The sequence below is a fragment of the Rhineura floridana genome, chromosome 8 (genome assembly GCF_030035675.1).
Source record: "Rhineura floridana isolate rRhiFlo1 chromosome 8, rRhiFlo1.hap2, whole genome shotgun sequence".
Taxonomy (NCBI): Eukaryota; Metazoa; Chordata; class Lepidosauria; order Squamata; family Rhineuridae; genus Rhineura; species Rhineura floridana.
In genome coordinates, this window is record NC_084487.1 from 71,142,899 (window position 1) to 71,159,780 (window position 16,882).

Consider the following 16,882-nt stretch of genomic DNA (forward strand, 5'->3'; position numbering starts at 1 on the left):
GAATTTGCCTCAGGATGACTGACCATTCCTGTGGGTGTGCACCTTCCTCATAGCAGGGAGTTCATCCATTTGGTTCTGTATTTGGTCATTCATTCCGCTCTTTCTTGTCACAACACTCTTGGCGGGTATTTGGCATCAGGCAGGATCTGGATCCAGGAAAGTGGAGTGTGTGTCCCACAGCTTCCCTGCAAGAGGATTCCCTCAGGGGGGATGCAATGGGTCGAAGTACCTCCAGTTGGCAAGGGGCTCCAACACCAGTCCATGCTGATGAAAGCCCCAATTCCCCTTTTTCCTTCCTATGGGGCAAACCAGTTTCCCAGGTTTCCCCCTGGCACATGGAGCCAGGGAAAGGTGGGGACTCACACATCTCACAGCAGACAGGCTCTATGCCAAGCTAATTGCTGTAATTAATAAACTGTTGCCTTATTTTACACCATCTGTCCTGCCGGAACACCTTGGAGTCACTCAAAAATGAGGAGCTATACTTTTCTTTAATGGGTTTAATGGATTTTGGTTCAGAGGGATTTAATGGGTTTAATGGATTTTGGTTCAGAGAGCTTCATGAATCAACTTACAGGTTATACAGGATTCAGCATCATAACTAGGCTAGACTAACAACTACACTGCACTAAGATGTCGCAGCAACAAGACTCGTCCCATGAGAAATGAGTAAGAAGATTCTCTACTCTTTTCTGTCTCCCATGTGGGCTGCTATAAACTCCCTTTGTCAGCCAACCCAATTCCAGTGAATATAATTGACAGAGAGAAAATGCACATGGTTTGGTCTACCTTCATAGGCAGCACCTTGGGAACAACAACAGTTGCAGCTATGCTGCCCATTATGTGAATTCTCTTTTACCACTACTGGGCAAGAAACAAACAAGGTGCATCATCAGTGGGTTTAAGAAGGTTGAATGGACCACATGGAGCCACTGTTGTTGCTTCTATGGATGAAAGGGAGTGAGGAAAAAGGTAAATGAAATGAAATTAGGAAAATAAAAATAAAAGACAGAGATGATTTCCTAAATGCAATACCATACCAACCACAACAAGATCCCTATGCGTGAGGCAGAAAACTCAGCATCCCACAACCACTCAGGATTCCTAACCAAAAACCTAAACTAAAAAAATCCTGGCAGCCAGTCAGCCAAGGTCACAGAAATCTGCATGCAGCACAACCTGACCCAGGGGCTGCAGTTAGTGCAAAATGCTGTGGCACGATTGCTGGCATGAGTGAGATCCTATCACCACATATTACCTCTGCTCTGAAATCTGTACTGGTTGCCAATTTGATACCAGTCCATGTTCAAGGTGTGCTTTCCATGTTATGGGTGCCACATAGTACTTGTTCTGCTCTTGTAAGAAACCGATCCTTTAGTGTGGCAGCACTAGTGTGACACTTTGGAACTCCCTGCCTATTGACATTAGCAGATGCCTTCCTTCATTGTACTCTTTTCAGCACCTACTAATAATGTTTTTGTATAGACAAGCCTACCCAGGCATATAGAAGCTATTATTTTTTACCTATTTTAACTCATTGTTGGTTTTATTAGTTTGAATACTTTTAAATACCTGTCTTTAATTGTTTTTGCCAATGTTAGTTCTTTCTGTAAACTGCTTTAAGATTTTTTTACAATAAAGTGGTATATAAATGCTGCAATTACAATACATCAATCAATTTTAGAATCACTATGGCCCTTGGGTCTCTTTCCATTTTTAAGAACAAAGGAATCTGCCTTATACTGCTCAGGCCATTTGATGCCATGTAGCTCAATACGGATGACATGGACAAGCATTGGCTCTCCAGGATTCCAGGCAATGGTCTTTTCCAGAAATTGAATTTTGGACTTTTGCATGGAAAGCATATGCCCTACCACTGAGCTATATCCCTTCCCGTTTAAAAATTTTTTCATTATTTTTTCAGTTCACTAATGAATGCACATCATACCTAGTGCAGATCCACACCATTCATTTAAAGCACATTAAACAAACATATTTGAAGCATATGAATCACATCACAGAATCATGGGAACTAGAGTTTGTTAAGGGTGGTGGGAACTATAACTGTGAGGGGGAAATAACACTTCCCAGGATTCTTTAGGGGACGTCATGTGCTTTAAATGCAAGTTGGATGTGCTTTAAATGTATTCTGTGGATCTACTTAACGAACTTTGCCTGCATGTAAATCATTTTAATTAAATTTTTAAAATGGAAATCACCTATAAAGTTTACTGGGTGACTATGGGCTGCTCACCATCTCTTGCCTAATCTGCTCCTCAGGATGAAAACAACAGAGGGGAACCGTGAACACCCCAAGGAAGAAGGGCACACTGAAAATATAGAGGAAGTAATACTGTACAACCTTAGTGTGAAATCAGATACTTATCAGGACATAATATGAAAAAATATGCATATAAGCATGACTATCAAATATGTTTATTATTTACACAACCTGTAAAGATATTTATAGTGCAATCCTACATTTGTTTACTCAGAAGCAAGTCCCAATGTATTCAGTGGGGCTTACGCAAAAAGGGACAGAACTGCAACCTCAAGTGATAAGGAACTTCATTCACACAACCCAAAATTCAGAATCATGCCACTTTAAGCTGTTTGGCAACTGTTTATACTTGTTTTTATGCTTATTGGATTTTAAATTGATTATTTCTTATTGTGAGCTGCCTTGGTTTCCAGACTGCAACCCTACCTCACAGAGTTGTTGGAAAGATTCCCATACACACACACACTGGAGATGAAAAAATACATAAACCCCCTATAACAGTTTATTGTCAAAACCAGCTGGTCATTGCAGAACATTAAAAAAAATCAGTATTAGTTTCCTACATAATAAAAGCAGTGATAAGCATCACTTACTTAAGTAAGCCCTGCCCAATTGCTTTAAAAATAGGATTGGAGAGGGAGAGATATACAACAAAAACACAATTCTTTGCTCTGTTCACTCAAAAGTCCCATCCATTTACAGCACAATCCTAACCATGTCTACTCAAAAGGAAGTCCTATTGAATTCAATGGGGTTTACTCTGGGTATGTTGTATTAGTATTGCAGTTTTACTCCCAGAAAAGCAAGTACTGGATTAAACTTTCATATAAGGAAGATTTCCAAAACACTGCACTCTTCAAAATTTAAACCTGTCTGACTCCTACACACAAGAGAGAAAAAGACTGAAAGCTATATACTTACTCAATTTGTGAGGTTTTCAGTAAAGCAGGAAAAAGCAAGCTTTCTGAGTTGCAAGGAGAAAACAGGTTTTTTGACTCTATAGTTTTCTAGCTCTATAATTACTGCCTTGTCAATCACAACCCTGACTTCACTAATTGGCTACAAATCTGAAAGGGCGGAATTATAGCAGGAAGCTACAACTGAGTTAACTGAAGCTGTGGGGGGTGGCAGCTGATGTTTTGGTGTATATCTCGGGAACCAGACCACCTAGAAGCCTAATTTTTTTTAAAATGAAAGCTGAAAGTCCTGAGATGAAGGTGTGTCACCCGGAGACCCAGGGAGGACACCCAAAAACTGGATTCTCTGGCCAAAAGCCAGATGTCTGGTAACCCTAACTGAGACACACTATCAACAGAAGAGGGGGGAAATACAGATAGTATTCTACCACTGTTAAAACTCTTGTTAAAATATATGAAACCTAAGCTATTTGAGGTCAATGTTCTTCTAGTATTTTTATAACAGTGTATCGAAGTAGATGAGATTTCACAGGAAATAAGGATAAACAAATATGTCATTCAAATGGACTTGAAAAATTTTCTCTACCCACTCACTGTGGGTGCAAAAATGAAGCACTGCCTGCTTAGTTGTCTAGACGAAAATGTTGCTTGGACTTTATTTAGCAGTTTCATTTAGTCCCTCCACTAGGACCTCTCTTATGTGTTCTGACACCACTGCCAAGGACAAAAGCACAATATATTTTTTCATTAAGCATCCTTATGAGAAAATCTTCAAGGATGGGCAAACACTGGAGGTTGATGAAATTATTTATCCAGATGGGCCATCACTGAAGTTCAAGTATATTATTGAATAAAAATAGTACTTAAATGCTTATCACAACTTCCACTGCTTTATTAACTTATTTTAGATATTGAACAGCTCCATACACTAAAACAGCATCCCAAACGCACTAATGTGTAACAAGAATACTCACTGTAAAAGAATCATATCAGCGAATGATGTTCTGAGCATTTTCAAAATAAGAAAAATGTATTTCAAGCAGTATGAAGCTGCTTACAGACAAAGAACAAATGAAAGAGACCAAGAATTTAGTGGTGTTAAGAGAAGGCTAGGGAACTTCCATATAAATTGCTAACAGAGCACAGAATGTGGCAATAGCATTCTGTCTTTACAAAGCAGCACTATGAGCAACAATAGTAGCCCACTAGGTCTAAGGTCAACAGTTGAAGGCTTTTAGTACCCAGCATGCAAGTTGCATGAATACCGCTTCATATAGCTAGTTGTAGAGTGAAGAAGAGCCCCCAAGGTTGCAATGTAATTGTGATGATTTTAACTACATTGACTGTCCCTTTCTGGAGAGGATTAGATTAGCTCGTACAGCTAAAATCAATGTGTGAAGAATCAGGGAAATTCTGAAGGAAAGATTGGTCAGAATGCACACTGAATTATAAATGAAAATGTTTCTTCTATCAAAAGATCATTTAGGTTTATATGGTTAAGTGTAGGAGGTCAAAGGACTGGCAGTTACCACTGAGATCCAGGGATAAAATGTTTATATAGTTAGCTGTAGGAGGTCAAAAGTTTGACAGTTACCTCTGCAATCCTGGGGTACAATGTTTATGTGTAGCCTACAGATGTCTGCCTGCCAAGAATTATATACTATTGCCATAGAAATATATCAATGACCTAGGAAATTTACATTTAATGCCAGTAGGACATTAGCAGTCCATCCTTTTACACTGGTCAGTGGAATGAAAGGGGGTGGCAAAGTTTAGGATGTGATAGGAACATTCAATTACAATCTATTGGCTCATAGTTATAGGCCAAGAGAACATCATGCTAGCAAAGTAAAATCTGTGATTAGTTAAAAGGGTCTGGCTGGAAGTTTTAAAAGACTAGACATAGCCTTGCCAGGGTGGGGGTGGTAGTAGTAGTAGTAGTAGTAGTAGTAGTAGTAGTAGTAGTAGTAGTAGTAGTAGTAGTAGTAGTAGTAGTAGAAGAAGAAGAAGAAGAAGAAGAAGAAGAAGAAGAAGAAGAAGAAGAAGAAGAAGAAGGTGATGACGAGAAACAGCAAAGCCTGAAGCCAGACCTGAGAGCTGAAGGCTCAGAAGAGATAACTCAGTGGCAGCAAGGAATGGCTGTCTAGGAGAAGAAAGCAGAGCTAAAATCACTGAAGGCAGAGCTAAGGAGGTCTGCAGAGGAAGACTCCAATAGCAGAAAAGTCTTATGAGACTGTTGTAACCTGATTGGTCAGCAAGAGGTAGCTGATCTCATGAAAGTGTGAGTTCTGGGAATGATAACTGGAAGTCTCAGCTGCGCTGTATCCTTATGCGTTAGGTCCCTGATCAGAAGGAAGGCTTTGGGCCTGAATATTGGTGTGCATTTGCTGCAAAGAAGGGAGGATAAGGGTAAATGAACATATTGGTTAGGCTGCTGAACTAACCTACAGTAATAGTTTCTTCTTAATTAGACTTGCTAGATGATGATGATGATGATGATGATGATTATATCCTGCCCTTCCTCCCAGCAGGAGCCCAGGACGGCAAACAAAAGTGTTAAAAACGAATCAAAATATCATAAAAAAGACCTTAAAATACACCAAAACAAAACAACTTTAAAAACATATTTTAAAAAGGGTGTAAAAAATTGCTGTTGTTGTTTTAAAAAAAACATATTAAAAAGCAATTCTAACACAGACACAGACTGGGATAGGTCTCAACTTAAAAGGCTTGTTGAAAGAGAAAAGTCTTCAAAAGGCACCGAAAAGATAGCAGAGATGGCGCCTGCCTAATATTCAAGGGGAGGGAATTCCACAGGGTAGGTGCCACCACACTAAAGATCCGTTTCCTATGTTGTGCAGAACGGACCTCCTGATAAGATGGTATCTGCAGGAGGCCCTCACCTGCAGACCACAGTGATCGACTGGGTATATAAAGGATAAGACGGTCTTTCAGGTATCCTGGTCCCGAGCTGTATAGCGCTTTGTACACCAAAACTAGAACCTTGAACTTGGCCTGGTAGCAAATGGGAAGTCAGTACAATTCTTTCAGCAACAGAGTGACATGTTGGCGATACCCTGCCCCAGTGAGCAGTCTCACCACCACATTTTGCACCACCCGCAGCTTCCAGACCAACCTCAAGGGCAGCCCGACATAGAGAGCGTTACAGTAATCCAGCCTGGAGGTTACCAGTGCATGGACAACAGTGGTCAGGCTATCCCACTCCAGAAACAGCCATAGCTGTCTTACCAGCCGAAGCTGGTAAAAGGCACTCCTAGCCACAGAGGTCACCTGGACCTCTAGTGACAATGATGGATCCAGGAGCACCCCCAGACTACAGACCTGTTCTTTCAGAGGGAGTACGACCCCATCCAAAGCAGGCAAATGACCAATTATCCAAACTTGGCAACCACCAACCTATAGCATCTCCGTTTTGCTAGGATTCAGACTCAGTTTATTGGCCCGCATCCAGCCCACCACCGAATCCAGGCAGCGGTCAAGGGTTTGCACGGCCCCTCCTGATTGAGATGTTATGGTGAAATAGAGCTGGGTATCTTCAGTATTTTGCTGACACCTCGCCCCAAAGCTCCTGACGGCTGCTCCCAAGGGCTTCATATAGATGTTAAACAGCATGGGGGACAAGATGGTACCCTGCGGCACCTCACACCACAACTGCCAGGGCGGCGAAAGACAGTCACCAAATGCTACTCTCTGAGAGTGACCCCGGAGATAGGATCAGAACCACTGTAAAACAGTGCCTCCAATACCCATCTCACCAAGTTGACCCAGAAGGATACCATAGGCAATGATATCAAAAGCTGCTGAGAGATCAAGTAAGAATAACAGGGTTTCACTCCCCCTGTCCTTCTCCCAATAAAGATCATCCATCCGGGCGACCAAGGCTGATTCAGTCCCATAGCCAGGCCTGAACCCAGACTGGGATGGGTCAAGATAATCTGTTTCATCCAAGACGACTTGCAATTGCTGCGCCACAACCCTCTCAATCACCTTCCCTAAAAAGGGGGTATTTGCAACCGGTCAGTAGTTGTCACAACCAATGGGTATAGGGTGGGCTTTTTCAGGAGTGGTCGGATCACCGTGTCTTTCAAGGCACGCAGAACCACTGCCTCACACAATGATGCATTGACCACACCCTGGATCCACTCGATCAAACCCCCTCGGCAAGCTTTAATAAACCAGGAAGGGCAAGGGTCAAGAGGACATGTTGCTGGCCACATCATCGCAAGCACCTTGTCTACATCATCAGGCCGCATCAACTGAAACCATTCCCAACAAGTTGTAGCAGATGTTGCACTGGACACCTCACTGGGGACTACAGTAGATGTGGATGGGACATCAAGACTGCAACTGACTTGAACAACTTTGCCCTTAAAGTGCCTTGCAAACAATTCACAGCGGGCCTCCGAAGGGTCTAAAGCTCCATTTCCTGGAGTTGATGTCAACAGACCCCTGACAATACGGAAAAGCTACTTGAGGATGCGACAGAGGCAGAGAAATGGGCCTTGGTTGCCGTCCTTGCTGCTACACAGTAGGCATGGTTATGATGTTTTACTCATGCCCGATCAGCCTCACAGCACGCCTTTTAACACTTGCGCTCTAGCCATCATCCAGCCTGTTTCATTGCCCTTACCTCACTGGTGTACCAAGGGGCAAACCGGGCTCCACAATGCCGGAGAGGGTGCTCGGGGGCAACCGTGTCAAGAGCCCAATGCACCTCGCTGTTCCACAGCGTGACAAGGGCTTCAACAGGGTCACCTGCTCTGTCTACTGGGAACTCCCCCTGTGGATTCCATTAGGCTCCGAGGGCAGACCATCTTAATCTGTCCACCACCCCTGCAGGGAAGGATCAGAGCCATAAGTCTAAACTTCACAGGAAGTGATCTAAACATGACAATGGGGTGACATCCACCCCCTATCTCCAGTTCACCCCTTCCTCCATCTGGAGCAAAAACCAAATCAAGGGTGTGCCCTGCCCTATGTGTCGGGCCATTGACAACTTGAGACAGCCCCATGGTCGTCATGGAGGCCATGAAGTCCCGAACCAGACCACTAGAGGCAACCTCTGCATGGACATTGAAATCACCCAGCACTATCATTCTGGGATCCTCCAACACCACAGGCGAGACAGCCTCCGCCAGCTCAGTCAGAGAAGCTGCCAGGCAGCAGGGTGGATGGTACACCAGCAGCAACCCTAGTTTATTGTCTCCTCAGCCCAACACCAGGTTCAGGCCTTCACAGCCAGCTCTAAGACATAGTGGTTTCCTGGTGACAGAGATGGAAGTTCTGTAGACCACAGCAACTCCTCCCCCCCCGTCCCTGCACCCTGCGCTGGTGTCATTCACCGAGTATTCAGATGGGCAAAGCTGGGTCAGATCAACTCCTCCCAGCTCACCCACCCAGGTCTTGGTAATGCACACCAAATCAGCACCTTCATCCACAATCAAATCATGGACTATCATTCTGGGCTCCTCCAACACCACAGCTGAGATGGCCTCTGCCAGCTCGGTCAGTGAAGATGCCGGGCACCAGGGTGGATGATACACCAGCAGCAACCCTAGTTTACTGTCTCCTCAGCCCAACACCAGGTGCAGGCCCTCACAACCAGCTCCAAGACAGAGTGGTTTCCTGGTGACAGAGATGAAAGTTCTGTAGACTACAGCAACTCCTGCCCCCCCATCCCTGCAGCCTGTGCTGGTGTTGCACCGAGTATCCAGGTGGGCAAAGCTGGGTCAGATCAACTCCTCCCAGCTCACCCACCCAGGTCTTAGTAATGCACACCAAATCGGCACCTTCATCCACAATCAAATCATGGATGGGACTGGTCTTATTGTATACCGATCTGGCATTAAACAACAACACACACAGGCCAGTGGGCACAGCAGATGAGCAATGAGGAACCCATTAATGAGGAGTGGCAGCAAGGAACAAGGTGCAGATAGCCTTGCCCTTGTCTTCTATGGTAATTCACCACATCTCCATGGCTATATTTCCCTCTACCAGTGATCACTGAAATCAGGGTAGCATAGATAGTCACATGATTGTAAATAAGTTCTAAATAAACTATTAATGTTTGGTCAGTGATGTGGGGTGGATTCTATAATAGAAAACTGTCTAGTGCTTAGGAACAATGGATGGATGCCAATGCTTCAGATAGCTGTTAGGCAAGCTTGGCAGTTTCCATCTTTTTCGCTTTGTTTACTAAATACAAGTAAAATAACATAACTGGGGCATCAGAAAATGTTCTAAGGCAAGCTGAAAAATCTCCTTTGCGAATTATCCAAATTTATATAAGAATTTCCCACCAAACCCTGTATCAGGTTTAAATTTCAAATAAATCTCCTGGTTTGACTTTCCTATGACTAGAGCCTAATCCATCTACTGTGGTATTGGAGAGGTGGGTGGTGGTGGAAAACCAGAAATGGCTAGTGGCAGTGGAAGGTGCAAAATCAGTGAAGCAGGTGTTCAAAATACAAGATTATAAAGTAATGAGAATAACTAAATTTTCCAGAGATAGTGGAGTTTTTCACACTTGGATAAGGCATCTGGGGAACATTACGGAAGTCACCCCCTGTCAGGAATGATTCAGAATACACTAGCTTGACCACTGACCAGCTGCTCCATTGTTACAGAGCATCTCCATGCTGGGTGACATAAAAACTAATTTTATCTTGTGTGTTTTTTCCTTTGTATTTCATAACATATACATTTTGGCTGCTTTTTATCAATTTTGAAAGTAGCCAATAATCAAAACATGGTGTATAAAGCAAGGTAGCACCAGCAAGCTGGATTGGGATAATTGAAAATCAGTTCAGTTGCCTTTGCAGCTGTTCCCTTTTCTTCCTTCAATATCACTGAAAAATAAGGCTTTTTGAGGGACATAAATCTCAAAGCATACATTCGCTTCGGTCTCAGTTCTAGTTTTTTACACATGCCAGAGAATCCTTTTTTCTGATTAATGACGGAATACTTCATGCAGAATTGATATTTTTGATATGAGAAAACATTTCATGTTTACATCAACACGTCAGGATTTCATTAGGAACCACATGCTTTTGTCCTACCAGTGGCTCAAATACACTTTGGGAAATGTCCACCATGTGGATTTTACAACTCTTGTGTTCTTCCTCAAATGCTATATTATTTGTGTGTATACCCTACATACATCCACCTTCTGTCCACGTGGCTAAGGATGTGGAATTTGCACCTGATTGTACAATTCACGTGAGTCACGGAGCACAACTGGTGCCAGAATTCTAGTACTATACCTGTTTTGTTTTTGTAATACTTTCTGCACTTACTGCTTTCCACCAAAATGCAGACAAGAAGCACAGGAAGCTTCCCCCCAAACAAGTCCTTAATTTTCTCCTATTAAACCTATTTTTAAGGCTTAGGTGAATGATCTGACTTTGAAAATAGTATGAGCTGGGGCAGTTCTCAATTCATTCTATGATATGGCATGGACTCTTCCCAATTAGCATTTCACTACCTGCTTCCTAGGGTTTGTTTCCCTGCCCCCCAACGCATGCACACACACACTGAAGTTAATGCCTCATTAAAGAGGAAAGAAAATTGGGGCTGTATCCAGCAGTGGATTTACACCAGCAGAAAGCCCTTTTTTGGTCCCAAGGTGGAGCACTGAAGTTTCACTGATCCCTCCAAAGTCCTTGTGCCCCTTGAAACGCTGTTCCTGAGGGTTGGTGGACTCTCTGGAACCATAAGGGACAGCAGAGAGCTGCAGTTCAAGGAGGGATCAGCAAAAACAGGGTGTTCTGCCTTGCACAAGCAGGTATTGCTGTATGAGTTAGTTTGATTACACAGGCACAACAGTGCAAACTGCACACAATCAGAAAAGGAGAAATAGAAATATACAGAAAATATGCAATACTTAATACTAGGAAGAGAAGGAGCAAACAAATGACAATCCGCAACCGTCAGATGCATCCTTGAGGATGCTTCAAGCATTGTAGTTTTAGCAGGTACACCTTGCAGATATCACTTATATCCACTTAACATGTCGGGCAAATACGTTCACTTATTTACCACATCCACATTGCACCAACATATTGCAGAAAGTGGCAAAAAATCCTGTCTTATTGAAGCATGTTTTTGCAGTAACATGCACCTTCTAGAACTGTAATATATGAAACCCCATCCTATTTTCAACTAATGCACTTGTAGTCTAACAACTTCTACCACTTTGAAAATGACATTGCTTAATGTTATAAGGCACACAGGCATTCTTCACTGTGCTCCAAGAAAAAAATAGTTACTGTATATTTATGTAATTTATTATCAGACATTAATTATAAATTTCTTTAAATATAATTTTGATCTGAGAGGTAAGAATTACAATTGACAATTTAAGAACTAGTAATACAGTATACTGTTTTGAAAGGATTCATTGAAACAGTATTAAAAACATTCAAATGGAAACACTGTTTCCTAGTTCTAGGGTCTCTTTTTCACTCTGCTACTGAACCTAAGTTAATATGCTCCCTGAGAGCTTTGCATTATGAAGTTTCTACACATGTGTACCCATGGAGAGCATAAAGTAGAAATGACTAGTACATTTAGTCCCATAGATATTTAAGCAGCCGAATTTTAATGTTTCTTTCCAGAGTGCAGAAAGAAAAGGAGAATCAAGAGAATACCCTAATATAGCTATAATGGATTGTTTAAATCAGAATGTTTAATGAGACTATTAACAATGACTTTCCTGATAGACACTATGTTTAAGAAAATGCAGGCAAAATACATCTTAGTGTTTTACTGGGAAATGAATACGATTAGAGGAAAGTTAATGACAGAAGCAGAAATGTAGGACTTTTTTTTTAAGCAAATCAATCTTACTATTATACAAAGGCTAAAAAATTCCTAGTACATATTGTCTACGTGGGAGTTTAACCTACCCATTGGCTGACCTGTTATGCTATCAAAGAAGTTTTGACATATAAGCGGTATATAAATCAACAACTTAACAACAGTAATATTTATGATATTCTAACTGCCAGGAGGAGAATCAGCCTAACAAATATTGCCCAACAGAGCAGCTTCTGTAAAAGAAGTTAAAGTGGTGTGGATGGAGTTTCAAACAGAGCTTTGGACAAAGGAGGCAGGAATGCTGAAGGCTGAGAGGAGGAACTGTGTTAAAGAAAAAGGGTCATAAGACCCTTTAAGGTACCTGCAAAGCAAGTTACACCAGATAATTGGGAAAAAATCAACTCCACATAGATGGAGATATGAGATAGACAGAAATTACAGATATCATAGTCAGAGAGAATTTGAGTATGGAAAAGAGGTCAAAAGGGAACTTTACTTGGGCATATATCCATAACAATATTCTGTCTCTAGTTCTCATAGTCTGAGTCCCCAGAGGACAGGGGAGGATGTTCTACAAACATCACAGATGGGAGAAAATATCTGAAGCTAATGGATCATATCTGTGGAAACAGAATCATAACCATAATATATCATTCACAAATGCACCCATCAATGTGCCAAGGGTATGATCTGTCTGATTTGTTTTGTTTTAAAGATAGCATTAATAAATACATTTTTATTTCATGCAAAAATTAAATATTTTCAGTGAGGACTAATTATTGTCATTAAGTGAGATCAAGTGTTGCATCAGCGGATGCAATAGGAGTTTCCTTTCTTTTTCTTCCTGCCTGGAACCCCATCCCCCAATCTGCTTCAGTGGGTCTCCTCTGGAGCTGATTTTCGGGGTGGACAAGGAGAAGAGGAATTGGAATCCCATTTGTGCAAGCTGAAACCCATTGTGCCAACAGGGTGCCACCACTGGATGCCCCCCATTAACAACAGGGTCTTTTTACTTAAACCAAGAGAAAGAGCATTGAATCTTTTGTGGTTCAGTTTCAAATACTCTTTCGAAGATCAAACATCACAAGAAAATACATAATGCAAAGATCCTTAAAATTACACAATAGACAATGAGCTCCTCATTCCTATATTGTAAGCATTACATTTTTGCATATTATGTCATTTATAAATCAGCTTCTCCTTTTTATTATGTGAAGAATTTTATATCTGTATTCAGTTCAAAATGTGTAGTCCTTTTGATACAGTATCAGCTTTTAAAAATGGACAGTGGACCAACTGCTTCCTGTTTTGGAGCTGGTCACAAGAGAGAATAATGAATGGACTTTGCCATATAAAGCCTTTTTTCTAAGAATCAAAAGACTGTGTTGCTGTGCAATTAAAACACAGTATCTTCAAATTATGGAAATAACAGGAAGTGGAAGTAATAAATTCAACAAGCATATCTTTTTTCTATTCCCACCTTTTTATAGGCAATCCAGTCGAACACCTTGTCAATGTCTGTGGCTTGCTGCACTTCCTGTGACACTGGGTGTGAACTAGCCAAGCCATCAAGCAGCATTACTTCGTGTAAGACATCTGTCAGAAACCTCTGCTTCTCCTGAAATACAGCAAAACACACTCATACACTTGCAGTTACACATATATTTGCAGTTACACAGATAAAATGTGAAACCGCAAAGATGGCAGTTTCACACATTCCTTTTAGAAGGCACAATTGCACAATGATACCCTGTGGGTTTACGGGCTGGCAGCACATTCAGAGAATGAACAATGAAACAGTGCTCAGCAAGGACATCCACATCACAGCACCCAAAGGCACTTTGGAGCAGAGCTGCTGCATCCTAAGAAATGCAGCAATGTAATAATTGTATGATAGACATATTTATCTATTTCTAAGCACAAATGACAGTAGCCTGGGGGGAGGTGAGAATACAAGAGCATAGGAGGTGATACATTGTCTCCAGAAACAGGTGTGGGCACTGCACATTCCATGCTATACTTTTAAGAACTTCAGGGAATAAAATGCTTCTGAGAAACCATGCTTCTCGAAGTGGTTGAACTTCTTCCTCATAATCATGCTCTAGCAAGACATGAGGTTCCTTATCTCAAGTTCTCAAATCGTACATACAAATGAGTTAAAAGTGCTGATTTATCTTATTTAATAAGTTGTCATGAAATTATATAGTTTCATATTTATCTACAATGCACACATTTTTGTACTGACATCAACCTACTAATATAACACTTTTCTGTGTGCTTTGCATTTTTGTAAAGATGTATACAGATGAAATAAAAATTTCTTAGTACCTTCACGTAATTTTACATATGGAAATGTTTTGGTTATCAATGTGCTAATTTAATTTATACTGTAAATCAACTGAAAAGCTGTTCCACTGCTGATGTATCTGGAAGTTAATGTTTATATGAAAATGCATCACAGTATAAGGAAGGTATCAGAAGCTTATTATATATTTAAACTACTGAAACTCTAGGTCTAATCATCAAATTCACACACAGAGGTTTTAAGCTAGGCATCTCAGACTGAACTTTGAATAAATGTCCAACAGCTTGTTACTTACCTTGCCTACAGAATATCTGAACAAGTCCGTTACTCCTTTATGAGTAGCAACATAGATTATCCTCTTAGAGGATGGAGTTATTAATGGAGATTTTAAATTGAAATTCAGAAGCAAGAGAATATATCAGGAAGAGATTGCTTAATTTAGCTATGTTGAATGTATGTCCTCAAAATACAGCCTGAAACAACAGACCTTCTAAAGGGTCAGTACAGAGGGATGGATAATTTTCTAGAGATTATGCTACAAGCCATCCAACATCAAAAGCAGATATTTTGAAAGCAAGAATACTTATTAACATTGGTTTTTGCTTTCCATTAGCTTGTAGACCCTGAAAGACTGGTGTGTGAGCAAACCTGAGTTCAGATAATCAGATTTCACTTATTAAGGACAGAGAAAAGCATGATATGGCCTGATTCAGAAGGACTCATTCTATTTCTTCTTAGCAAATAAGCTGTTGGTACCTTCTCCGCAGTGGTCTGGTTCTTACAACACACTAAGCCAAACCGTGGCTTAGCAAGGCCTCACAAACATGTGGGCTCCTGGAGTCCTCTTCAGTAACTTTCTTCCTCTTACAGCTCATGGTTAGAGAGAAGAGAACTAATCTTGGCTTAACTCAGCACTCTGTAGCAGCAATAAGGACTAAGAAGGAGCTCCTCTGTTGTGTGAACCAGGTCATAGTCTAGAACCAAGTCATCCTCTTGGAAAGGACCACTCTTTGATTTCTCTTTCACTGGCAGTCCATTGTTCAGACTTAATATTCCATGAATATCAGACAGCAGTCTGGGAAATACACAGACTTCTAACTTTAAAAAACACCTAGACTTCGAACTGCTTTTAAGGAATGTGAAAGGAGACAGACTCTTTTGCAGAATCTTATTTATCATTGGGGAAAGAAGGAAAGGGTAACTTTTTATCTGGCTAATGCCCTGATTTTCTGAACAAGCTTTCCATGTAACTGACTTTTTATGTATTTATTTATTTATTAAATTTATATCCCACTCTTCCTCCTAGCAAGAGCCCAGGGACGCAAACAAAAACACTCTACAACATCTTAAAAACAAAATACTTGGGGGAAAAAATCTTCAAAAACATATATTAACTCCAGGCATCTCCAAAAACACATTAAAACAAAAAGGCTTGTTGAAAGAGGAAGGTCTTTAGAAGTCACCGAAAAGATAACAGAGATGGTGCCTGTCTAATATTTAAGGGGAGGCAATTCTAAAGGGTAGGTGCCACAACACTAAAGTTCTGCTTCCTATGTTGTGCAGAACAGATCTCCTGATAAGAAGGTATCTGCAGGAGGCCCTCACCTGCAGAGTGCAGTGATCAACTGGGTATGTAAGGGGTAAGATGATCTTTCAGGTATCCTGGTTTGAAGCTGAATAGGACTTTGTACACCAAAATTAGAACCTTGAAATTGGCCAGTACTATTGGGAAGCCAGTACAATTCTTTCAGCAGCGGGGCAACATGTTGGCAATACCCTATCCCAGTGACCAATCTAGCCACCACATTTTCCACCAGCTGCGGCTTCCGTACCAACCTCAAGGGCAGACCCACATAGAGCGCATTACAGTAACCCATACTGAAGGTTACCAGTACATGCACAACAGTGGTCAGGCTATCCCAGTCCAGAAATGGATGCAGCTTTCTTACTAGCCGAAGCTGGTAAAAGGGACTCCTAGCCACTGAGGTCACCTAGGCCTCTAGTGACAAAGATGGATCCAGGAGCACCCCCAGACTATGGACCTGCTCTTTCAGAGGGAGTACGACCCCATCTAAAGCAGGCAACTGACCAATTATCTGAACTTGGGAACCACCAACCCACAGTGCCTCTGTTTTGCTAGGATTCAGACTCAAGTTTATTAGCCCTCATCCAACCCACCATCGAGTCCAGGCCCTGCTCCAGGGCTTGCACAGCCTCTCCTGATTCAGATGTTACAGAGAAATAGAGGTGAGTATCATCAGCATACTGCTGACACCTCCCCCCAAATCTCCTGATGACTGCTCCAGAGGGCTCCATATAGGTGTTAAATAGCACTGAGGACAAGGTGGTACCAAGATGGTACCACCCCACAGCACAACTGCCAGGGGGCCAAAAGATAATCACCCAATGCTATTCTCGGACAAGAACCCTGGAGGTAGCATCAGAATCACTATGAAACAGTGCCGCTAATACCCATCTAACCAGTTCGGCTCAGGATACAATTGCCAATGGTAACAAAAGCCACCAAGATACCAAGTA

General features: G+C 41.6%; 1 protein-coding gene across 4 annotated transcripts in view; it reads right to left on the bottom strand.

Annotated features, from left to right (window-relative positions):
* The window catches only part of TRHDE (thyrotropin releasing hormone degrading enzyme), a 393,299-nt gene that overhangs the window by 181,702 nt on the left and 194,715 nt on the right, over positions 1-16,882 (bottom strand). For all 4 annotated transcript variants that reach the window (XM_061639727.1, XM_061639726.1, XM_061639725.1 and 1 more), the window contains one exon: positions 13,520-13,657. In XM_061639727.1, coding sequence (XP_061495711.1) covers positions 13,520-13,657 — 138 coding nt within the window. The remainder of the gene's footprint in view (positions 1-13,519; positions 13,658-16,882) is intronic.